The sequence below is a fragment of the Salmo salar genome, chromosome 23 (assembly GCF_965601325.2).
Source record: "Salmo salar chromosome 23, fSalSal1, whole genome shotgun sequence".
NCBI lineage: Eukaryota > Metazoa > Chordata > Actinopteri > Salmoniformes > Salmonidae > Salmo > Salmo salar.
In genome coordinates, this window is record NC_138313.1 from 39,976,050 (window position 1) to 40,001,485 (window position 25,436).

The 25,436-nt window shown below is 42.9% G+C and overlaps 2 protein-coding genes across 2 annotated transcripts; both read right to left on the reverse strand.

Moving 5' to 3' along the window:
• Positions 1-4,080: 4,080 nt before the first annotated feature.
• On the reverse strand, positions 4,081-6,674 carry LOC145863016 (zona pellucida sperm-binding protein 3-like). The gene is made up of 8 exons (XM_082968114.1): positions 6,055-6,674; positions 5,849-5,967; positions 5,642-5,745; positions 5,200-5,377; positions 4,898-5,015; positions 4,615-4,697; positions 4,462-4,541; positions 4,081-4,214 (listed from the first exon to the last, which is right to left on the reverse strand). The coding sequence occupies exons 1-8, from the start codon at positions 6,571-6,573 to the stop codon at positions 4,150-4,152; spliced, it is 1,266 nt and encodes a 421-aa protein (XP_082824240.1). The 5' UTR covers positions 6,574-6,674; the 3' UTR covers positions 4,081-4,149.
• Positions 6,675-16,883: 10,209 nt separating this feature from the next.
• Positions 16,884-19,477, reverse strand: LOC145863017 (zona pellucida sperm-binding protein 3-like). Its single transcript, XM_082968115.1, has 8 exons — positions 18,858-19,477; positions 18,652-18,770; positions 18,445-18,548; positions 18,003-18,180; positions 17,701-17,818; positions 17,418-17,500; positions 17,265-17,344; positions 16,884-17,017 (listed from the first exon to the last, which is right to left on the reverse strand). Exons 1-8 carry the CDS (start codon positions 19,374-19,376, stop codon positions 16,953-16,955), a joined length of 1,266 nt encoding a protein of 421 aa, XP_082824241.1. The 5' UTR covers positions 19,377-19,477; the 3' UTR covers positions 16,884-16,952.
• Positions 19,478-25,436: the final 5,959 nt, after the last annotated feature.

The following is a 25,436-nucleotide window of genomic DNA, read 5'->3' on the forward strand; positions in this document are numbered from 1 at the left end:
GGTACTAAACGATATCATATAACCGCCATCGATAAAAGACAGTACTGTGCAGCCGTCTTCATCGACCTGGCCAAGGCTTTCGACTCTGTCAATCACCACATTCTTATCGGCAGACTCAATAGCCTTGGTTTCTCAAATGACTGCCTCGCCTGGTTCACCAACTACTTCGCAGACAGAGTTCAGTGTGTCAAATGAGAGGGCCTGTTGTCCGGACCTCTGGCAGTCTCTATGCGGGTACCACAGGGTTCAATTCTCGGGCCGACTCTTTTCTCTGTATATATATCAACGATTTCGCTCTTGCTGCGGGTGATTCCCTGATCCACTTCTACGCAGACGACACCATTCTGTATACATCTGGCCCTTCTTTGGACACTGTGTTAACTAACCTCCAAACGAGCTTCAATGCCATACAAAACTCCTTCTGTGGCCTCCAACTGCTCTTAAACGCTAGTAAAACCAAATGCATGCTTTTCAACTGTTCGCTGCCCGCACCCGCCCGCCCGACTAGCATCACTACTCTGGACGGTTCTGACCTAGAATACGTGGACAACTACAAATATTTAGGTGTCTGGCTAGACTGTAAACTCTCCTTCCAGACTCATATTAAACACCTCCAATCCAAAATCAAATCTAGAATCGGCTTTCTATTTTGCAACAAAGGCTCCTTCACTCACGCCGCCAAACATACCCTCGTAAAACTGACCATCCTACCGATCCTCGAGAAATAAAATAGCCTCCAACACTCTACTCAACAAATTGGATGCAGTCTATCACAGTGCCATCCGTTTTGTCACCAAAGCCCCATATACTACCCACCACTGCCACCTGTACGCTCTCGTTGGCTGGCCCTCGCTTCATACTCGTCGCCAAACCCACTGGCTCCAGGTCATCTACAAGTCTCTGCTAGGTAAAGCCCCGCCTTATCTCAGCTCACTGGTCACCATAGCAGCACCCACTCATAGCACGCGCTCCAGTAGGTATATCTCACTGGTCACCCCCAAAGCCAATTCCTCCTTTGGCCGCCTTTCCTTCCAGTTCTCTGCTGCCAATGACTGGAACGAACTACAAAAATCACTGAAGCTGGAGACTAATTTCTCCCTCACTAGCTTTAAGCACCAGCTGTCAGAGCAGCTCACAGATCACTGCACATAGCCCATCTGTAAACAGCCCATCCAACTACCTCATCCCCATACTGTATTTATTTATCTTGCTCCTTTGCACCCCAGTATCACTACTTGCACGTTAATCTTCTGCATATCTACCATTCCAGTGTTTAATTGCTATTTTGTAATTACTTCGCCACCATGGCCTATTTATTGCCTTAACTCCCTTATCTTACCTCATTTTTACTCACTGTATATAGACTTTTTTTCATCTGTATTATTGACTATGTTTTGTTTATTCCATGTGTAACTGTGTTGTTGTATGTGTCGAACTGCTATGCTTTATCTTGGCCAGGTCGCAGTTGCAAATGAGAACTTGTTCTCAACTAGCCTACCTGGTTAAATAAAGGTTCAATAATTTTTTATAAAACAAAAAAACATTTCAAACACTTTCTAAAAATACCAGCAATTGAGCTTGTAACACAATGCATTCACTGCTACGAAGCCTGCAAAGACCCCATTTCAGGGTTTCGTAAATCATTACATGTAATCGAGACAGCTTTTACGGCATAGCTACTCTAATCAACATCGAAGGGTCATGTATTTTCTATTTGTCCCCGCCCACTAAAAAGTATTAAGTCCTTTTTAAATCTAACCCACAGTTCCTGAACTAAAAGTGTTGACTACTTTTCCATTAGTCAGGAATACACCCTGCAACTAAACAAGACTAATGTAATGGTTTGGTAGAGACTAGTCATTTTATTACTATTGGTTGTGACAACCTAAAATATAATTTGCATTGTTGCAGTCCATTGATTCACATTTTAATGGGCTGGATATAGTACATTGGAATAGACCACTTCCCCCCCAGGAAGTTTATGGGAAATTGTATATCAGATGGTTCCTATGAGTGGTAGTGTCACGGTTTTCGTCGGTAATGGAGGACCAAAACGCAGCAGGTATGTGTAAGCTCATCTTGACGTTTATTAACTTCCCAAAATGAACACCAAAATAACAAAACAAGTGAACGAACGATATACAGACAGTCTGGCAAGGCACAAGGCTAAACACAGAACAATCTCCAACAAACACACAGACAAACACACCCAACTAATATAGGACTTCCAATCAAAGGCAACACCACACAGCTGCCTGCAATTGGAAGTCCACCCCAATTAACTCTACATAGAAACACACTTACTAGACTACACCTAGAAATACATAAACATAGACCAAAAACCCGAAAATACTAAATCAAACACCCTTTTACCAAAACACCACCCCGGACCACATAAAACAAATACCCTCTGCCACATCCTGACCAAACTACAATAACAATTAACCCTTATACTGGCCAGGACGTGACAGGTAGCCCCACCAGGACTGTATTTTAATTGTTTTATCAATATTTAAGTCATGAGACAGGGCAATTTCAAACCCTGAAATGTGTACCTTTGCCTCACTGCTGAAGTTGACTGGTTAAAAGGAACACTCCACCCAAAACTTCAGGTATTCAATTCATCAGTCCATTGTTGATATAAACTCAGCAAATAAAGAAACGTCCTCTCACCGTCAACTGCGTTTATTTTCTGCAAACTTAACGTGTAAATATTTGTTTGAACATAAGATTCAACAACTGAGGCAAAGGGAACAAGTTCCACAGACATGTGACTAACAGAAATGGAATAATGTGTCCCAGAACAAAGGGGGGGGGGGGTCAAAATCAAAAGTAACAGTCAGTATCTGGTGTGGCCACCAGCTACAATATACTGCAACCCACCAGCTACATTAAGTACTGCAGTGCATCTCCTCATGGAGTGCACCAGATTTGCCAGTTCTTGCTGTGAGATGATAGTCCACTCTTCCACCAAGGCACGTGCAAGTTCCCGGACTTTTCTGGGGGGGGGGGGGAGGGTGGAAATGGCTCTAGCCCTCATCCGATTCAACAGGTCATGTCAGGATGAGCACAACAGGAGGATGTCTGCCCTGTAACGCACAAGCTCAGTCCGATGATGTTGTGACACCGCCCCAGACCATGACGGACCCTCCACCTCAATTCCGTCCCAGAGTACAGGACCCGGTGTAATGCTCATGCCTTCGACGATAAACGAGAAGCCGACCATCCCCCCGGTGAGACAAAACCGCGACTCCTCCGTGAAGAGCACTTTTTGCCAGTCCTGTCTGGTCCAGCGACCGTGGGTTTGTGCCCATAGGCAATGTTGTTGCCGGTGATGACCTGCCTTACAACAGGCCTACAAGCCCTCAGTCCAGCCTATTGCTGACAGTCTGAGCACTGAGAGGGATTGTGCGTTCCTGGTGTAACTCAGGCAGTTGTTGCCATCCTGTACCGGTCCCGCAGGTGTGATTTTCAGATGTACCGATCGTGTGCAGGTGTTGTTACACATGATCTGCCACTGTGAGGACGATCAGCTGGCCGTCCTGTAGCAGGCGTCTCACAGTAAGGACATTGCAATTAATTGCCCTGGCCACATCTGCAGTCTTCACACCTCCTTGCAGGCACATTCACACAGATGAGTAGGGACCCTGGGCATCTTTCTTTTGGTGTTTTTCCAGAGTCAGTAGAAAGGCCTCTTTAGTTATCATAACTGTCACCTTAATTGCCCTTGTCTGTAAGCTGTTACTGTCTTAACCGTTCCACAGGTGCATGTTCATTAATTGTTTAAGCATTTCACTGTAAGGTCTACACCTGTTGTATTCGGCACATGTGACTAATAAAAATTGACAATGAAGATCTGTGAAGTTATTCAGATTTAAGAATCATCTTTGAAAGACAGGGTACTGAAAAAGGGGCGTTTCTTTTTTTGCTGAGTTTTGTACCAAAACATTATGTCAGCAATCAAGTTATATCTTAACTTTCAAGATACAGAATCAGGGAGTTGAGGAACTTCATTTTAGACCTGGGCATTACAAAAGCTCATGCTAGTCAATGAACAAAATACACAAGACAAAAACCTTAATCTAGATATTTTTTTATCATCCAGAATGCATTTGGGCAGGAAAGTCAGTCCAGTTGAGAGTTACACCATCAGTCAAGAAGCTTTTCCTTTATGTTGAGAGGACCAACAGAAATGTCCTGCTCCCACTGGAAACCTAAGAGCAGAAGACCATGTCTATATAGGGAGAACTCAGAATCAAACTTCACAAAAGCATTGTTTCTCAGGCAATTCCTGGGTGACTCAGTGGGTGCACTTTTTTGTTCCAGCCAAGCACTGACCACCAATTTAGCCAAAGGTTTAGGTGAATCAAGTACCTAGGTATTGGAGTAGGACAAAAATGTGCACCCCAGGGAGGCATCCAGGAATGGATTGAGCAACACTGGACTGAAGTGCACATGTACCTGGAGCCGGTTCCCTTCTCATGCCACAGTCTGTGTCACAACAGCCACACACCTGGTCTTTCTTACTGGCCTCGCTCCATCTATTGAAAAGAGAGTGTTGCATATAGTACGTACAAGCAAAGTGCACACCCTGCCATATATACCCAGACTTACCCATTCGAGAAGGAACAAGCCTTGTTCTCATGATCAATTGGGGCTGAAGCTGTTGTGGCTTTCAGGAGGCAGGTAATGTATAGCTGTTGAAGTCGCAGCATTGGTACCACATAAGAATTAGTAGATTTGACACCAATTTAAAGCAACGTCATGTTGGGTCCAACACAAGCCATATTGGGCATACTCTACTTAATTTATGATTGAAGCTCAACAAACCTGCCAATTCTATACATTTGGACATTCCGAAGCTAATTTGCACTAGATCTCAGGATTAACTACTCACTGAGCCAGTGTTCACAACATGAAACCTAAAGGCTTCTATCTGGAACTGGAGCGTGTCATCCATGGTGCGAGGTCTGAACTGGGACCTGGAGCCTGTCAGCTTGGTGTCGACCAGACAACTGAAGGCCACAAACAAAAAAAATTAGGCTACCTACACTGCTGAAACTCTGGAGGGATGCCATTCAAGATGGCTGTTGATCTGAAGTGTGGGCAGGTGGAGGGAATGGGAAATGCTTTCCTTAGCAGATTAAAGCAAACAATTAGTCCTTGATCTAGATCAAGTACCTTACAAAGGATACTCACCCACGGTTCTCGATGAAGGCATATCTTGGGACAGTGTTGGTGTTTGGGATGACTGTGGCTACACAGTTGTCCACAAAGACTCGGAGGGGCACATGGTAGAACTGGACGACAGAAGCTTCAAAGTTAATATTATCTCCAAGGACGTACTCTTTGCTGGCTCTCTCCAACTGCCAGTTGTCTGCGAAGACAAGGGCACAGTCTAATACTCATTCCAAGTCAGATGTACAGACCCTGCTCTAGTTTATCAGCAGTGTGGCTTTATCATGGCAAATATAACTGCCATCCTTTTGTACTCTGGGGTAGCCACCTCATTCCAATAACTCAGTGGCGGTTACATTTGCCAGTTGGCACTACCATAGTTTACAAACAAGTGCAGAGACAGCACTTAAGTCAGTGCCTGTCAAGAGTAATGCCAATATGGCAAGGACAAGCAGTTACTAACCAGTCATTAGCCTCAGGGAGAAGTAGAGGAGCTCCTCTGCAACCTTAGTGGAGGCATAGGGATTCCAGGTGGGCTTCACTGAGTCACTGCTCACATCATGCTTTCTGTAAAGGAGTCTTTAAATGTGAAACCAACTGGCCAAGGAAGTATATCCAAAGTTGATTGAACTGAAGAAAATAAAACACAATGCAGGTGTAGTCAACTCACCTTTGATAGTGGCACTCAACCCAGACCACCACTTCTCTAGTCCGAACAATGGGGCTGCTGCCCAGGGTGGCTGGTGTATAACGGAGTGTGAAGACATAGACAAGTGAATCTTCAGTCATCTGGAATCAGAGCAGCAAATGGCATTGTAAGAAAATCAATGGTAGTCAACCTAGAAAAGTCATAACGATGCTAATGCTCAATGTTACCGTTAGAGTGCTCCCACATCCGTGCAGCTCAGTGACAAAGATCAGAACTTGAGCGGAAGCATCCTCCCCAGTGACAGCACAGCCTCCCAAGGTAAGATCCTCTGGGTGAATGAGTTGGCCGATACCGAGCAGATCTCGCTTGACTTCCACACGAGCAGCAGTCTCCCCACATTGAACTGCAACGCTACTGGCAGGCACAGGCAGTGGTCTCTGCTCATCAATAGCCAACTGCACCTCTTTGACTGGATCTTCAGGAAATCTCCAGGTCAAAGGCTCATTGAAGGTCTGCTTTGACTGGAGGAAAGGGTTTTGAACTTGCGTCGGTGTCTGGACCCTGGAGGGCCATTGCACAGGCCTTGGTTGAAATCTGGCTGGTTCTTGAGCAGGCCTATACTGTGGAACAAATCTCCCAGGGGCATGTGCCACTTGGCTCTGAGATCTCGCTTCCCGATAAAGCTGCTGAACTGTAGCTGAACAGCCAAAGGTAAGAAGTAGGAGGAATGTAATACAGAATGCCATTATTCTCTAGTTTCTAGTGTCAATTGTACATATTTCTTTGACATTTGCAATAACTACAGTGTCTCTGAACAGCCATTTTGTATCCCTTTGTCTTAGTTTGACTCCACCCCTTGTTTGATTTACCTAATGATGTTCCAGACATGTTACAGAGCTGCAAATATACTACAATCTGAACTGGATGTATCTCAATACTGTCAAGTATCTTCATTTATAATAGGGATGGTCAACTCCAGTCCTCGGGGGCCTGATTGGTGTCACACTTTTGCACCAGCCCCAGCTAACACACCTGACTCCAATAATCAACTAATCATAATATTTAGTTTAAAATACAATTAGTTTAATCAGCTGTGTTATCTAGGGATGGGGAAGAAGTGTGACATCACTCTGGCCACTGAGGACTGAAGTGGCCCATTCTTGATTTTTTAATGTCCTTGGAACGGTTTCCTGATAGCAATGGCATTTAGCCTTATGAGTTTTTTAATGATGCATCTTCCCCACAACGGCCGAAGATGTAACACATGTTTCCCAAAACAACACGCCGAGAGAATAGTCACTAAGTGCATTGTTGAAGTATGTGTCAATACTGATGGGATCGAAAGAAAGTGAAAACTTTCTCCATTCAAAATTTGTCTTAACATTTGAATTGACGGATCAATTCCTAGAGAGATTATACCACCTTATGGCTGCAAATATTGAGGCAGGTTATTCTAATGCTTACCAAATAAAAATGCATTAAACCACTAATTTGCCCCATTGCGCCCGTTCGGCTACACATCATGAAATATATTGAGGCAAATTACAGGCAGTCTACAATTAGCAAAATAGAATATGAAATGTATTTCAATATGATTGAAATAGGCCCACTCTTTATTTTAATGGTTGCTGTTTTCATTTGAAAAATATTTTTATGTCATGTTTGTATCAATTGCAAAGACACAGGCAACTTTATTTTGTAGTCAACTTTGTTCTGAAGTTATCTGCAGTCATAGAGATAAGATAAACCATGTGATTCTATGTTTAGCGGAGATCTTCTGTGTAGAAAGTGACACGGGAGGGCAAAAAAGAATGTAAGGATGCACTTAGCTGTTCTGAGGCAAGCATTCGTTTACGAGTGTTATCAAGTGCACCTTAATTAATAATGATTGTTTTGGGAAACAGCTCATAGATTTAACTATGCTCCTACAAAGGTTCTAACAACGCACTTTGCCTTAAGATGCTTTTGGGAAACTAGGCACAGGGATCTCCAACCCTGTTCTTGGAGCGCTACCCTACCCTCCTGTTGGTTTTCAATCCAACCCCAGTTGTAACTAACTTGAATAAATGTACCAACCAGCTAATTATTAGAATCAATTGTGCTACATTAGGGCTGGAGCCACAACCTACAGGACGGTCGCACTCCAGGAACAGAGTTGGAGACATTGGCGGATTGGCCTTCTGGAAATTCTGGCATATGCCAGAAGGGCCGGATCACCTTTTATTGGGGTGGATCGGTAAAAAAATTAAAATAATAATATATGCACACGACATGACCAAAAGTGTGTGGACACCTACTTGTTAAACATCTCATTCCAAAATCATGGGCATTAATATGGAGTTGGTCCCCCTTTGCTTCTACTCTTCTGGGAAGGCTTTCAAATCGATGTTGGAACACTGCTGGAGACTTGCTTCCATTCAGCCACAAGAGCATTAGTGAGGTCGGCACTGATGTTGGCCAATTAGGCCTGGCTCGTAGTTGGCGTTCCAATTCATCGTAAAGGTGTTCGATGGATTTGAGGTCAGGGCTCTGTGCAGGCCAGTCAAGTTCTTCCACACTGATCTCAACAAACCATTTTTGTACAGACCTTGCTTTGTGCATGGGGGCATTGTCATGCTAAAACAGGAAAAGTCCTTGCCCAAACTGTTGCCACAAAGTTGAAAGCACAGAATCGTCTAGAATGTCATCGTATGCTGTAGCGTTAAGATTTCCCTTCACTGGAAGTAAGGGGCCTAGCCTGAACCATGAAAAACAGCCCCAGAACATTATTCCTCCCCCACCAAACTTTACAATTGGCACTATGCACTAGGCAGGTAGCATTGTCCTGGCATCCGCCAAACCCAGATCAGTCCGTCAGACTGCTAGATGGTGAAGCTTGATTCATCACGCCATAGAACGCATTTCCACTGCTCAAGAGTCCAATGGCGGCAAGCTTTACACCACTCCAGCCGACGCTTGGATTTGCGCAGGGTGATCTTAGGCTTGTCTGCGGCTGCTCGGCCATGGAAACCCATTTCATGAAGCTCCCGCCGAATAGTTGTTGTGCTGAAGTTGCTTCCAGAGGCAGTTTGGAACTTGGTAGTGAGTGTTGCAGCCGAGGACAGACAATTTTTACGCGCTTCAGCACTCAGTGGTCCCGTTCTGTGAGCTTGTGTGGCCTACCACTTCACGGCTGAGCCGTTGTTACTCCTTGACGTTTCCACTTCACAATAACAGCACTTACAGTTGACCGGGGAAGCTCTAGATTTGCAGAAATTTAACGAACTGACTTGTTGGAAAGGTGGCATCCTATGACGGTGCCACGTTAAGTCACTGAGCTATTCAGTAAGGTCATTCTACTGCCAATGTTTGTCTATGGAGATTGCATGGCTGTGTGCTCGATTTTATACACCTGTCGTGGCTGAAATAGCCGAATCCATTCATTTGAAGGGGCATCCACATACTTTTGTATATACAGTTGAAGTCGGAACTTTACATACACCTTAGCCAAATACATTTAATCTCAGTTTTTCACAATTCCTGGCATTTAAATCCTAGTAAAAAAATTCCCTGTCTTAGGTCAGTTAGGATCACCACTCTATTATAAGAATGTGAAATGTCAGAACAAAAGTAGAGAGAATGATTTATTTCAGCTTTTATTTCTTTCATCACATTCCCAGTGGGTCAGAAGCTTACATACGCTCAATTAGTATTTGGTAGCATTTCCTTTCAATTGTTTAACGTGGGTCAAACGTTCCGGGTAGCCTTCCACAAGCTTCCCACAATAAGTTGGGTGAATTTTGGCCCATTCCTCCTGACAGAGCTGGTGTAACTGAGTCAGGTTCTTAGGCCTCCTTGCTCGCAAGCGATTTTTCAGTTCTGCCCACAAATTCTCTATAGGATTGAGGTCAGGGTTTTGTGATGGCCACTCCAATACATTGACTTTGTTGTCCTTAAGCCATTTTGCCACAACTTTGGAAGTATGCTTGGGGTGATTGTACATTTGGAAGACCCATTTGTGACCAAGCTTTAACTTCCTGACTGATGTCTTGAGACGTTGCTTCACTATATCCACATCCTTTTCCTTCCTCGTGATGCCATCTATTTTGTGAAGTGCACCAGTTCCTCTTGCAGCAAAGCACCTCCACAACATGATGCTGCCACCCCCGTGCTTCACGATTGGGATGGTGTTCTTCTGCCTGCATGCCTCCCCTTTTTTCCTCCAAACATAACAATGGTCATTATGGCCAAACACTTCTATTTTTATTTAGTCAGACCAGAGGACAATTCTCCAAAAAGCTCGATCTTTGTCCCCATGTGCAGTTGCAAACTGTAATGTAGCGTTTTTATTGGGTTTTTGGAGCGGTGGCTTCTTCCTTGCTGAGCGGCCTTTTTGCACAAAAGTACATTCATCTCTAGGAGACAGAACGCGTCTCCTTCCTGAGAAGTATGACGGCTGTGTGGTCCCGAGGTTTTTGTACTTGCGTACTATTTTTTGTACAGTTGAACATGGTACCTTCAGGCTTTTGGAAATTGCTCCCAAGGATGAACCAGACTTGCGGAGGTCTACAATTGTTTTTCTGAGGTCTTCGCTGATTTCATTTCATTTTCCCATGATGTCTAGCAAAGAGGCGCCGAGTTTGAAGGTAGGCCTTGAAATACATTCACATATACACCTCCAATTAACGCAAATGATGTCAATTAGCCTATCAGAAGCTTCTAAAGCCATGACATCATTATCTGGAATTTTCCAAGCTGTTTAAAGGCACAGTCAACTTAGTGTATGTAAACTTCTGACCCACTGGAATTTTCCAACCAACCACATGCATCACAAATAACCACAAAACAGCTAAACGCAGCACTAACCTTTGACAATCTTCATCAGATGACACACCTAGGACATCATGTTACACAAAACATGCATTATTTTGTTCGATAAAGTTCATATTTATATATAAAAACAGCATTTTACATCGGCGCGTAACGTTGACTAACTATTTTCCCTCAAATGCATCCGGTGAAACAGCGCTACAATTTACTAAATTACTATTCGAAAACATTTTTAAAATGTAATATTGTCATTCTAAGATTTATAGATGAATATCTCTTGAAAGCACCTGTAATGCCAGATTTAAAAATAACTTTACTGGGTAATCACACTTTGAGATAAAAGGGGATGCGATACTCAGAACAATAGGCTAGCAATACAGGTCAGCGCCATCTTGGAACAATCGCATATCAAATCTAGTCTTGTATACTATTGTCAATAATCCCTTACCTTTGATTATCTTCATCCTTAGGCACTTCCAGGATTCCCAGGTCCACAACAAATGTATTTTCGTTAAAAAAAGTTCATCCTTTATGTTCCAATAGCTTGTTCTTGTTAGCGCGTTCTGAAGGCTGCACCAAAAGTTCCGACGTGCGCAGGGTTACTCTTTCAACAAAATGCATTTTTTTCTTATTTAGGTTCGTTCAAACATGTCAAACGTTGTATAACATAAATCTTTAGGGCCTTTTTCAACCAGAGCTCCAATAAGATTCAAGGGGGACGATTGCATGGTCTTTATAAACGTTTCGAAAGGGGAGGGTAGCCAGGGGCGCCGGCATCATAATGGTGATGGCCCTCCTCATGTGACCACGTTCCACAGCGTGTCATTCAGTCAGTTTTCACAGTAGGAGACTCAAATCACTTTGTAAAGACTGGGGACATCTAGTGGAAGTCAATGAACCATTGCTCACGGTGTGATTTATAGGCAACGAGATGAAGTTGAGTCCGCAATTCAAAATTCCACTTCCTGTTTTGATCTGTCTCGGGGTTTTGACTGCCATATGAGTTCAGTTATACTCACAGACACCATTCAAACAGTTTTAGAAACTTCAGGGTGTTTTCTATCCACAAGTATTAATTACATGCATATCCTAGCTTCTGAGTTTGAGTAGTAGGCCGTTTAAAATGGGCACGATTTTTTTTCAAAAAGCGCTGTAGCGCATCTTAGGCGACCGTCAAGAGGTTAATGACTCCAACCTAAGTGTATGTAAACTTCTGACTTCAACTGTATAGTGCATGTGTTCATCTTATCATATTTCTTCAATGCGAAATCAGTGTCTTGTTTTCAACGAAACTGTCCCTGTTTGCAAATAATTAAATGTGAGACATCATTTGGAACCAAAAGTTGCACTATACTTGCCCTATAGCTTAAGAAGTCATTAGATTGGCTTTTATGACACATAGGTAAGGCAATAGCCATCTACTAGACATTTATACAGTTCTTTTAATTAAACACAAGTCATCATGTAGGCCTACTAAAAGAAAACATTGACTGCATCAATGCTAAATAATCCAAATGAATCTGTTAAAGGGGAAGTTGGGGGCTGTTTGTGTATTTTAATTGTTTTATCAATGTTTAGGCTATTTGCTTCACTTAAAAAAAATAAAAATGTAAATCTCATTGTTTCTTCAGCCAGTGAGGCTACTAGGGTTTCTGAACTGTAGCAAAGAGGAAGAGCCACGTATCTGCCCTCTCATGGGCTTGTGGTCGCATCTGATCTCACCTCCTGCCTGCCGTCCATATTTGAGGAGTTGCATTTCCATTGTTAGAACAGTCATTTGACTTGTCAATATATAAAATCATATTTGACTGAATTAACTAGGGATTCTTGTGTAGGTTTACATGACATATCCACCACCATTGGAGGCTGGAAAGTCCTACCGAAATTGTAATTCACTTATCAGAGGGCCTGTCAAATGAACCACAATGCTGGAAATCTGTCTGCATCCACAGAAACTAATCCCATCGCTCTATGACAAACACAGATGGTGTTATATCAAATTCAATAGAAGAAAAAAGAGAGAGAGGAAGAGAGACTGACACAGATGTACTGCCATTCCTTAATGTTTTGGCTGTATATGTAGCCTAATATTAAACACAGATATGTGGGCAAGGGGAAACACATGCACTATAATGTATTGTATAACATAATGTCCTAGGGTTGTCATCTGATGAAGATCATCAAAGGTTAGTGCTGCATTATGCTAGCTTGAAAAATGGGTGTCTGATTATTTCTGGCCGGGTACTCTGCTGACATAATCTAATGTTTTGCTTTCGCTGTAAAGCCTTTTTGAAATAGGACAGTGTGGTTAGATAAAGGAGAGTCTTGTCTTTAAAATGCTGTAAAATAGTCATATGTTTGAAAAATTGAAGTTTTTGTATTTTTGAGGAATTTGTAATTCGCGCCACGCCTATCATTGGATATTGGAGCAGGTGTTCCGCTAGCGGAACGTCTAGATGTAAGAGGTTAATAAACAGATCACTGATCATTTCAAATCCCACCGTACCTTCTCCGCTGTGCAATCCGGTTTCCGAGCTGGTCATGGGTGCACCTCAGCCACGCTCAAGGTACTAAACGATATCATAACCGCCATCGATAAAAGACAGTACTGTGCAGCCGTCTTCATCGACCTGGCCAAGGCTTTCGACTCTGTCAATCACCACATTCTTATCGGCAGACTCAATAGCCTTGGTTTCTCAAATGACTGCCTCGCCTGGTTCACCAACTACTTCGCAGACAGAGTTCAGTGTGTCAAATGAGAGGGCCTGTTGTCCGGACCTCTAGCAGTCTCTATGGGGGTACCACAGGGTTCAATTCTCGGGCCGACTATTTTCTCTGTATATATATATATCAACGATTTCGCTCTTGCTGCGGGTGATTCCCTGATCCACTTCTACGCAGACGACACCATTCTGTATACATCTGGCCCTTCTTTGGACACTGTGTTAACCTGTTGGGGATAGGGGGCAGTATTTGCACGGCTGGATAAAAAACGTACCCGATTTAATCTGGTTACTACACCTGCCCAGTAACTAGAATATGCATATAATTATTGGCTTTGGATAGAAAACACCCTAAAGTTTCTAAAACTGTTTGAATGGTGTCTGTGAGTATAACAGAACTCCTATGGCAGACCAAAACCTGAGAAGATTTAAAGCAGGAAGTGGCCTGTCTGAGAAGTAGTGTTTCATCTTGGCCCTTTTTATTGAAGACTCAGGATCTGTGCAATAACGTGACACTTCCTACGTCTTCCATAGGGTCTCAGAGCCCGGGAAAACGTTGAACGATATCGAGGCAGGCTCTGGCTGAAACACTTTATCGCTTTTGGCAAGTGGCCACTCAGAGTACTATGGGCTTAGGCGCGTGCCCGCTTCGACCGAATGGTTTCTTTTCCTTTGTCTGTTTATCTAAACGCAGATTCCCGGTCGGAATATTATCGCTTTTTTATGAGAAAAATGGTATAAAAATTGATTTTAAACAGCGGTTGACATGCTTCGAAGTACGGTAATGGAATATTTAGAATTCTTTTGTCACGAATTGCGCCATGCTCATCACCCTTATTTAGCCTTTAGGATAGTGTCTAGAACGCACAAACAAAACGCCGCTGTTTGGATATAATGATGGATTATTTTGGACCAAACCAACATTTGTTATTGAAGTAGAAGTCCTGGGAGTGCATTCTGACGAAGACAACAAAGGTAAGAACATTTTTCTTATAGTAAATCTGACTTTGATGAGTGCTAAACCTGCTGGGTGTCTAAATAGCTAGCCCTGTGATGCCGGGCTATCTACTGAGAATATTGCAAAATGTGCTTTCACCGAAAAGCTATTTTAAAATCGGACATATCGAGTGCATAGAGGAGTTCTGTATCTATAATTCTTAAAATAATTGTTATGCTTTTTGTGAACGTTTATCGTGAGTAATTTAGTAAATTCACAGGCAGTGTTCGGTGGGAATGCTAGTCACATGCTAATGTAAAAAGCTGTTTTTTGATATAAATATGAACTTGATTGAAGAAAACATGCATGTATTGTATAACATAATGTCCTAGGGTTGTCATCTGATGAAGATCATCAAAGGTTAGTGCTACATTTAGCTGTGGTTTGGGTTTATGTGACATTATATGCTAGCTTGAAAAATGGGTGTCTGATTATTTCTGGCTGGGTAGTCTGCTGACAATCTAATGTTTTGCTTTCGTTTTAAAGCCTTTTTGAAATCGGACAGTGTGGTTAGATTAACGAGAGTCTTATCTTTAAAATGGTGTAAAATAGTCATATTTTTGAAAAATTGAAGTAATAGCATATCTAAGGATTTGAATAACGCGCCATAGGATTCAACTGGCTGTTGAGTAGGTGGGCGTCCCACCTAGCCCATAGAGGTTAAATCTAACACACAGTTCCTGAACTAAAAGTGTTGACTACTTTTCCATTAGTCAGGAATACACCCTGCAACTAAACAAGACTAATGAAATGGTTTGGTAGAGACTAGTCATTTTATTACTATTGGTTGTGACAACCTAAAATATCATTTTGAAGTCCATTGATTCACATTTTAATGGGCTGGATATAGTACATTGGAATAGACCACTTCCCCCCCAGGAAGTTCATGGGAAATTATATATCAGATGGTTCCTATGAGTGGTAGCCCCACCAGCACTGTATTTTAATTGTTTTATCAATATTTAAGTCATGAGACAGGGCAATTTCAAACCCTGAAATGTGTACCTTTGCCTCACTGCTGAAGTTGACTGGTTAATAGGAACACTCCACCCAAAACTTCAGGTATTCAATTCATCAGTCCATTGTTGATATAAACTCAGCAAATAAAGAAACGTCCTCTCACCGTCAACTGCGTTTATTTTCTGCAAACTTAACGTGTAAATATTTGTTTGAACATAAGATTCAACAACTGAGGCAAAGGGAACAAGTTCCACAGACATGTGACTAACAGAAATGGAATAATGTGTCCCAGAACAAAGGGGGGGGGGGGTCAAAATCAAAAGTAACAGTCAGTATCTGGTGTGGCCACCAGCTACAATATACTGCAACCCACCAGCTACATTAAGTACTGCAGTGCATCTCCTCATGGAGTGCACCAGATTTGCCAGTTGTTGCTGTGAGATGTTAGTCCACTCTTCCACTAGGGCACGTGCAAGTTCCCGGACTTTTCTGGGGGGGGGGGGGGTGGAAATGGCTCTAGCCCTCATCCGATTCAACAGGTCATGTCAGGATGAGCACAACAGGAGGATGTCTGCCCTGTAACGCACAAGCTCAGTCCGATGATGTTGTGACACCGCCCCAGACCATGACGGACCCTCCACCTCAATTCCGTCCCAGAGTACAGGACCCGGTGTAATGCTCATGCCTTCGACGATAAACGAGAAGCCGACCATCCCCCCGGTGAGACAAAACCGCGACTCCTCCGTGAAGAGCACTTTTTGCCAGTCCTGTCTGGTCCAGCGACCGTGGGTTTGTGCCCATAGGCAATGTTGTTGCCGGTGATGACCTGCCTTACAACAGGCCTACAAGCCCTCAGTCCAGCCTATTGCTGACAGTCTGAGCACTGAGAGGGATTGTGCGTTCCTGGTGTAACTCAGGCAGTTGTTGCCATCCTGTACCGGTCCCGCAGGTGTGATTTTCAGATGTACCGATCGTGTGCAGGTGTTGTTACACATGATCTGCCACTGTGAGGACGATCAGCTGGCCGTCCTGTAGCAGGCGTCTCACAGTAAGGACATTGCAATTAATTGCCCTGGCCACATCTGCAGTCTTCACACCTCCTTGCAGGCACATTCACACAGATGAGTAGGGACCCTGGGCATCTTTCTTTTGGTGTTTTTCCAGAGTCAGTAGAAAGGCCTCTTTAGTTATCATAACTGTCACCTTAATTGCCCTTGTCTGTAAGCTGTTACTGTCTTAACCGTTCCACAGGTGCATGTTCATTAATTGTTTAAGCATTTCACTGTAAGGTCTACACCTGTTGTATTCGGCACATGTGACTAATAAAATTTGACAATGAAGATCTGTGAAGTTATTCAGATTTAAGAATCATCTTTGAAAGACAGGGTACTGAAAAAGGGGCGTTTCTTTTTTTGCTGAGTTTTGTACCAAAACATTATGTCAGCAATCAAGTTATATCTTAACTTTCAAGATACAGAATCAGGGAGTTGAGGAACTTCATTTTAGACCTGGGCATTACAAAAGCTCATGCTAGTCAATGAACAAAATACACAAGACAAAAACCTTAATCTAGATATTTTTTTATCATCCAGAATGCATTTGGGCAGGAAAGTCAGTCCAGTTGAGAGTTACACCATCAGTCAAGAAGCTTTTCCTTTATGTTGAGAGGACCAACAGAAATGTCCTGCTCCCACTGGAAACCTAAGAGCAGAAGACCATGTCTATATAGGGAGAACTCAGAATCAAACTTCACAAAAGCATTGTTTCTCAGGCAATTCCTGGGTGACTCAGTGGGTGCACTTTTTTGTTCCAGCCAAGCACTGACCACCAATTTAGCCAAAGGTTTAGGTGAATCAAGTACCTAGCTATTGGAGTAGGACAAAAATGTGCACCCCAGGGAGGCATCCAGGAATGGATTGAGCAACACTGGACTGAAGTGCACATGTACCTGGAGCCGGTTCCCTTCTCATGCCACAGTCTGTGTCACAACAGCCACACACCTGGTCTTTCTTACTGGCCTCGCTCCATCTATTGAAAAGAGAGTGTTGCATATAGTACGTACAAGCAAAGTGCACACTCTGCCATATATACCCAGACTTACCCATTCGAGAAGGAACAAGCCTTGTTCTCATGATCAATTGGGGCTGAAGCTGTTGTGGCTTTCAGGAGGCAGGTAATGTATAGCTGTTGAAGTCGCAGCATTGGTACCACATAAGAATTAGTAGATTTGACACCAATTTAAAGCAACGTCATGTTGGGTCCAACACAAGCCATATTGGGCATACTCTACTTAATTTATGATTGAAGCTCAACAAACCTGCCAATTCTATACATTTGGACATTCCGAAGCTAATTTGCACTAGATCTCAGGATTAACTACTCACTGAGCCAGTGTTCACAACATGAAACCTAAAGGCTTCTATCTGGAACTGGAGCGTGTCATCCATGGTGCGAGGTCTGAACTGGGACCTGGAGCCTGTCAGCTTGGTGTCGACCAGACAACTGAAGGCCACAAACAAAAAAAATTAGGCTACCTACACTGCTGAAACTCTGGAGGGATGCCATTCAAGATGGCTGTTGATCTGAAGTGTGGGCAGGTGGAGGGAATGGGAAATGCTTTCCTTAGCAGATTAAAGCAAACAATTAGTCCTTGATCTAGATCAAGTACCTTACAAAGGATACTCACCCACGGTTCTCGATGAAGGCATATCTTGGGACAGTGTTGGTGTTTGGGATGACTGTGGCTACACAGTTGTCCACAAAGACTCGGAGGGGCACATGGTAGAACTGGACGACAGAAGCTTCAAAGTTAATATTATCTCCAAGGACGTACTCTTTGCTGGCTCTCTCCAACTGCCAGTTGTCTGCGAAGACAAGGGCACAGTCTAATACTCATTCCAAGTCAGATGTACAGACCCTGCTCTAGTTTATCAGCAGTGTGGCTTTATCATGGCAAATATAACTGCCATCCTTTTGTACTCTGGGGTAGCCACCTCATTCCAATAACTCAGTGGCGGTTACATTTGCCAGTTGGCACTACCATAGTTTACAAACAAGTGCAGAGACAGCACTTAAGTCAGTGCCTGTCAAGAGTAATGCCAATATGGCAAGGACAAGCAGTTACTAACCAGTCATTAGCCTCAGGGAGAAGTAGAGGAGCTCCTCTGCAACCTTAGTGGAGGCATAGGGATTCCAGGTGGGCTTCACTGAGTCACTGCTCACATCATGCTTTCTGTAAAGGAGTCTTTAAATGTGAAACCAACTGGCCAAGGAAGTATATCCAAAGTTGATTGAACTGAAGAAAATAAAACACAATGCAGGTGTAGTCAACTCACCTTTGATAGTGGCACTCAACCCAGACCACCACTTCTCTAGTCCGAACAATGGGGCTGCTGCCCAGGGTGGCTGGTGTATAACGGAGTGTGAAGACATAGACAAGTGAATCTTCAGTCATCTGGAATCAGAGCAGCAAATGGCATTGTAAGAAAATCAATGGTAGTCAACCTAGAAAAGTCATAACGATGCTAATGCTCAATGTTACCGTTAGAGTGCTCCCACATCCGTGCAGCTCAGTGACAAAGATCAGAACTTGAGCGGAAGCATCCTCCCCAGTGACAGCACAGCCTCCCAAGGTAAGATCCTCTGGGTGAATGAGTTGGCCGATACCGAGCAGATCTCGCTTGACTTCCACACGAGCAGCAGTCTCCCCACATTGAACTGCAACGCTACTGGCAGGCACAGGCAGTGGTCTCTGCTCATCAATAGCCAACTGCACCTCTTTGACTGGATCTTCAGGAAATCTCCAGGTCAAAGGCTCATTGAAGGTCTGCTTTGACTGGAGGAAAGGGTTTTGAACTTGCGTCGGTGTCTGGACCCTGGAGGGCCATTGCACAGGCCTTGGTTGAAATCTGGCTGGTTCTTGAGCAGGCCTATACTGTGGAACAAATCTCCCAGGGGCATGTGCCACTTGGCTCTGAGATCTCGCTTCCCGATAAAGCTGCTGAACTGTAGCTGAACAGCCAAAGGTAAGAAGTAGGAGGAATGTAATACAGAATGCCATTATTCTCTAGTTTCTAGTGTCAATTGTACATATTTCTTTGACATTTGCAATAACTACAGTGTCTCTGAACAGCCATTTTGTATCCCTTTGTCTTAGTTTGACTCCACCCCTTGTTTGATTTACCTAATGATGTTCCAGACATGTTACAGAGCTGCAAATATACTACAATCTGAACTGGATGTATCTCAATACTGTCAAGTATCTTCATTTATAATAGGGATGGTCAACTCCAGTCCTCGGGGGCCTGATTGGTGTCACACTTTTGCACCAGCCCCAGCTAACACACCTGACTCCAATAATCAACTAATCATAATATTTAGTTTAAAATACAATTAGTTTAATCAGCTGTGTTATCTAGGGATGGGGAAGAAGTGTGACATCACTCTGGCCACTGAGGACTGAAGTGGCCCATTCTTGATTTTTTAATGTCCTTGGAACGGTTTCCTGATAGCAATGGCATTTAGCCTTATGAGTTTTTTAATGATGCATCTTCCCCACAACGGCCGAAGATGTAACACATGTTTCCCAAAACAACACGCCGAGAGAATAGTCACTAAGTGCATTGTTGAAGTATGTGTCAATACTGATGGGATCGAAAGAAAGTGAAAACTTTCTCCATTCAAAATTTGTCTTAACATTTGAATTGACGGATCAATTCCTAGAGAGATTATACCACCTTATGGCTGCAAATATTGAGGCAGGTTATTCTAATGCTTACCAAATAAAAATGCATTAAACCACTAATTTGCCCCATTGCGCCCGTTCGGCTACACATCATGAAATATATTGAGGCAAATTACAGGCAGTCTACAATTAGCAAAATAGAATATGAAATGTATTTCAATATGATTGAAATAGGCCCACTCTTTATTTTAATGGTTGCTGTTTTCATTTGAAAAATATTTTTATGTCATGTTTGTATCAATTGCAAAGACACAGGCAACTTTATTTTGTAGTCAACTTTGTTCTGAAGTTATCTGCAGTCATAGAGATAAGATAAACCATGTGATTCTATGTTTAGCGGAGATCTTCTGTGTAGAAAGTGACACGGGAGGGCAAAAAAGAATGTAAGGATGCACTTAGCTGTTCTGAGGCAAGCATTCGTTTACGAGTGTTATCAAGTGCACCTTAATTAATAATGATTGTTTTGGGAAACAGCTCATAGATTTAACTATGCTCCTACAAAGGTTCTAACAACGCACTTTGCCTTAAGATGCTTTTGGGAAACTAGGCACAGGGATCTCCAACCCTGTTCTTGGAGCGCTACCCTACCCTCCTGTTGGTTTTCAATCCAACCCCAGTTGTAACTAACTTGAATAAATGTACCAACCAGCTAATTATTAGAATCAATTGTGCTACATTAGGGCTGGAGCCACAACCTACAGGACGGTCGCACTCCAGGAACAGAGTTGGAGACATTGGCGGATTGGCCTTCTGGAAATTCTGGCATATGCCAGAAGGGCCGGATCACCTTTTATTGGGGTGGATCGGTAAAAAAATAAAAATAATAATATATGCACACGACATGACCAAAAGTGTGTGGACACCTACTTGTTAAACATCTCATTCCAAAATCATGGGCATTAATATGGAGTTGGTCCCCCTTTGCTTCTACTCTTCTGGGAAGGCTTTCAAATCGATGTTGGAACACTGCTGGAGACTTGCTTCCATTCAGCCACAAGAGCATTAGTGAGGTCGGCACTGATGTTGGCCAATTAGGCCTGGCTCGTAGTTGGCGTTCCAATTCATCGTAAAGGTGTTCGATGGATTTGAGGTCAGGGCTCTGTGCAGGCCAGTCAAGTTCTTCCACACTGATCTCAACAAACCATTTTTGTACAGACCTTGCTTTGTGCATGGGGGCATTGTCATGCTAAAACAGGAAAAGTCCTTGCCCAAACTGTTGCCACAAAGTTGAAAGCACAGAATCGTCTAGAATGTCATCGTATGCTGTAGCGTTAAGATTTCCCTTCACTGGAAGTAAGGGGCCTAGCCTGAACCATGAAAAACAGCCCCAGAACATTATTCCTCCCCCACCAAACTTTACAATTGGCACTATGCACTAGGCAGGTAGCATTGTCCTGGCATCCGCCAAACCCAGATCAGTCCGTCAGACTGCTAGATGGTGAAGCTTGATTCATCACGCCATAGAACGCATTTCCACTGCTCAAGAGTCCAATGGCGGCAAGCTTTACACCACTCCAGCCGACGCTTGGATTTGCGCAGGGTGATCTTAGGCTTGTCTGCGGCTGCTCGGCCATGGAAACCCATTTCATGAAGCTCCCGCCGAATAGTTGTTGTGCTGAAGTTGCTTCCAGAGGCAGTTTGGAACTTGGTAGTGAGTGTTGCAGCCGAGGACAGACAATTTTTACGCGCTTCAGCACTCAGTGGTCCCGTTCTGTGAGCTTGTGTGGCCTACCACTTCACGGCTGAGCCGTTGTTACTCCTTGACGTTTCCACTTCACAATAACAGCACTTACAGTTGACCGGGGAAGCTCTAGATTTGCAGAAATTTAACGAACTGACTTGTTGGAAAGGTGGCATCCTATGACGGTGCCACGTTAAGTCACTGAGCTATTCAGTAAGGTCATTCTACTGCCAATGTTTGTCTATGGAGATTGCATGGCTGTGTGCTCGATTTTATACACCTGTCGTGGCTGAAATAGCCGAATCCATTCATTTGAAGGGGCATCCACATACTTTTGTATATACAGTTGAAGTCGGAACTTTACATACACCTTAGCCAAATACATTTAATCTCAGTTTTTCACAATTCCTGGCATTTAAATCCTAGTAAAAAAATTCCCTGTCTTAGGTCAGTTAGGATCACCACTCTATTATAAGAATGTGAAATGTCAGAACAAAAGTAGAGAGAATGATTTATTTCAGCTTTTATTTCTTTCATCACATTCCCAGTGGGTCAGAAGCTTACATACGCTCAATTAGTATTTGGTAGCATTTCCTTTCAATTGTTTAACGTGGGTCAAACGTTCCGGGTAGCCTTCCACAAGCTTCCCACAATAAGTTGGGTGAATTTTGGCCCATTCCTCCTGACAGAGCTGGTGTAACTGAGTCAGGTTCTTAGGCCTCCTTGCTCGCAAGCGATTTTTCAGTTCTGCCCACAAATTCTCTATAGGATTGAGGTCAGGGTTTTGTGATGGCCACTCCAATACATTGACTTTGTTGTCCTTAAGCCATTTTGCCACAACTTTGGAAGTATGCTTGGGGTGATTGTACATTTGGAAGACCCATTTGTGACCAAGCTTTAACTTCCTGACTGATGTCTTGAGACGTTGCTTCACTATATCCACATCCTTTTCCTTCCTCGTGATGCCATCTATTTTGTGAAGTGCACCAGTTCCTCTTGCAGCAAAGCACCTCCACAACATGATGCTGCCACCCCCGTGCTTCACGATTGGGATGGTGTTCTTCTGCCTGCATGCCTCCCCTTTTTTCCTCCAAACATAACAATGGTCATTATGGCCAAACACTTCTATTTTTATTTAGTCAGACCAGAGGACAATTCTCCAAAAAGCTCGATCTTTGTCCCCATGTGCAGTTGCAAACTGTAATGTAGCGTTTTTATGGGGTTTTTGGAGCGGTGGCTTCTTCCTTGCTGAGCGGCCTTTTTGCACAAAAGTACATTCATCTCTAGGAGACAGAACGCGTCTCCTTCCTGAGAAGTATGACGGCTGTGTGGTCCCGAGGTTTTTGTACTTGCGTACTATTTTTTGTACAGTTGAACATGGTACCTTCAGGCTTTTGGAAATTGCTCCCAAGGATGAACCAGACTTGCGGAGGTCTACAATTGTTTTTCTGAGGTCTTCGCTGATTTCATTTCATTTTCCCATGATGTCTAGCAAAGAGGCGCCGAGTTTGAAGGTAGGCCTTGAAATACATTCACATATACACCTCCAATTAACGCAAATGATGTCAATTAGCCTATCAGAAGCTTCTAAAGCCATGACATCATTATCTGGAATTTTCCAAGCTGTTTAAAGGCACAGTCAACTTAGTGTATGTAAACTTCTGACCCACTGGAATTTTCCAACCAACCACATGCATCACAAATAACCACAAAACAGCTAAACGCAGCACTAACCTTTGACAATCTTCATCAGATGACACACCTAGGACATCATGTTACACAAAACATGCATTATTTTGTTCGATAAAGTTCATATTTATATATAAAAACAGCATTTTACATCGGCGCGTAACGTTGACTAACTATTTTCCCTCAAATGCATCCGGTGAAACAGCGCTACAATTTACTAAATTACTATTCGAAAACATTTTTAAAATGTAATATTGTCATTCTAAGATTTATAGATGAATATCTCTTGAAAGCACCTGTAATGCCAGATTTAAAAATAACTTTACTGGGTAATCACACTTTGAGATAAAAGGGGATGCGATACTCAGAACAATAGGCTAGCAATACAGGTCAGCGCCATCTTGGAACAATCGCATATCAAATCTAGTCTTGTATACTATTGTCAATAATCCCTTACCTTTGATTATCTTCATCCTTAGGCACTTCCAGGATTCCCAGGTCCACAACAAATGTATTTTCGTTAAAAAAAGTTCATCCTTTATGTTCCAATAGCTTGTTCTTGTTAGCGCGTTCTGAAGGCTGCACCAAAAGTTCCGACGTGCGCAGGGTTACTCTTTCAACAAAATGCATTTTTTTCTTATTTAGGTTCGTTCAAACATGTCAAACGTTGTATAACATAAATCTTTAGGGCCTTTTTCAACCAGAGCTCCAATAAGATTCAAGGGGGACGATTGCATGGTCTTTATAAACGTTTCGAAAGGGGAGGGTAGCCAGGGGCGCCGGCATCATAATGGTGATGGCCCTCCTCATGTGACCACGTTCCACAGCGTGTCATTCAGTCAGTTTTCACAGTAGGAGACTCAAATCACTTTGTAAAGACTGGGGACATCTAGTGGAAGTCAATGAACCATTGCTCACGGTGTGATTTATAGGCAACGAGATGAAGTTGAGTCCGCAATTCAAAATTCCACTTCCTGTTTTGATCTGTCTCGGGGTTTTGACTGCCATATGAGTTCAGTTATACTCACAGACACCATTCAAACAGTTTTAGAAACTTCAGGGTGTTTTCTATCCACAAGTATTAATTACATGCATATCCTAGCTTCTGAGTTTGAGTAGTAGGCCGTTTAAAATGGGCACGATTTTTTTTCAAAAAGCGCTGTAGCGCCCCCTATCTTAGGCGACCGTCAAGAGGTTAATGACTCCAACCTAAGTGTATGTAAACTTCTGACTTCAACTGTATAGTGCATGTGTTCATCTTATCATATTTCTTCAATGCGAAATCAGTGTCTTGTTTTCAACGAAACTGTCCCTGTTTGCAAATAATTAAATGTGAGACATCATTTGGAACCAAAAGTTGCACTATACTTGCCCTATAGCTTAAGAAGTCATTAGATTGGCTTTTATGACACATAGGTAAGGCAATAGCCATCTACTAGACATTTATACAGTTCTTTTAATTAAACACAAGTCATCATGTAGGCCTACTAAAAGAAAACATTGACTGCATCAATGCTAAATAATCCAAATGAATCTGTTAAAGGGGAAGTTGGGGGCTGTTTGTGTATTTTAATTGTTTTATCAATGTTTAGGCTATTTGCTTCACTTAAAAAAAATAAAAATGTAAATCTCATTGTTTCTTCAGCCAGTGAGGCTACTAGGGTTTCTGAACTGTAGCAAAGAGGAAGAGCCACGTATCTGCCCTCTCATGGGCTTGTGGTCGCATCTGATCTCACCTCCTGCCTGCCGTCCATATTTGAGGAGTTGCATTTCCATTGTTAGAACAGTCATTTGACTTGTCAATATATAAAATCATATTTGACTGAATTAACTAGGGATTCTTGTGTAGGTTTACATGACATATCCACCACCATTGGAGGCTGGAAAGTCCTACCGAAATTGTAATTCACTTATCAGAGGGCCTGTCAAATGAACCACAATGCTGGAAATCTGTCTGCATCCACAGAAACTAATCCCATCGCTCTATGACAAACACAGATGGTGTT

Coding starts and splice junctions, on each gene's coding strand:
- LOC145863016 (XM_082968114.1), bottom strand. CDS start 6,573: ATGGCATTCTGTATTACATTCCTCCTACTTCTTACCTTTGGCTGTTCA. Junction 5,378..5,641: donor CTCCCTGAGGCTAATGACTG/GTTAGTAACTGC, acceptor TTGTCTTCGCAG/ACAACTGGCAGTTGGAGAGA. Junction 4,215..4,461: donor GAGAAGGGAACCGGCTCCAG/GTACATGTGCAC, acceptor TTCTGCTCTTAG/GTTTCCAGTGGGAGCAGGAC.
- LOC145863017 (XM_082968115.1), bottom strand. CDS start 19,376: ATGGCATTCTGTATTACATTCCTCCTACTTCTTACCTTTGGCTGTTCA. Junction 18,771..18,857: donor GATGTGGGAGCACTCTAACG/GTAACATTGAGC, acceptor CTCTGATTCCAG/ATGACTGAAGATTCACTTGT. Junction 17,819..18,002: donor GCCTTCATCGAGAACCGTGG/GTGAGTATCCTT, acceptor TGTGGCCTTCAG/TTGTCTGGTCGACACCAAGC.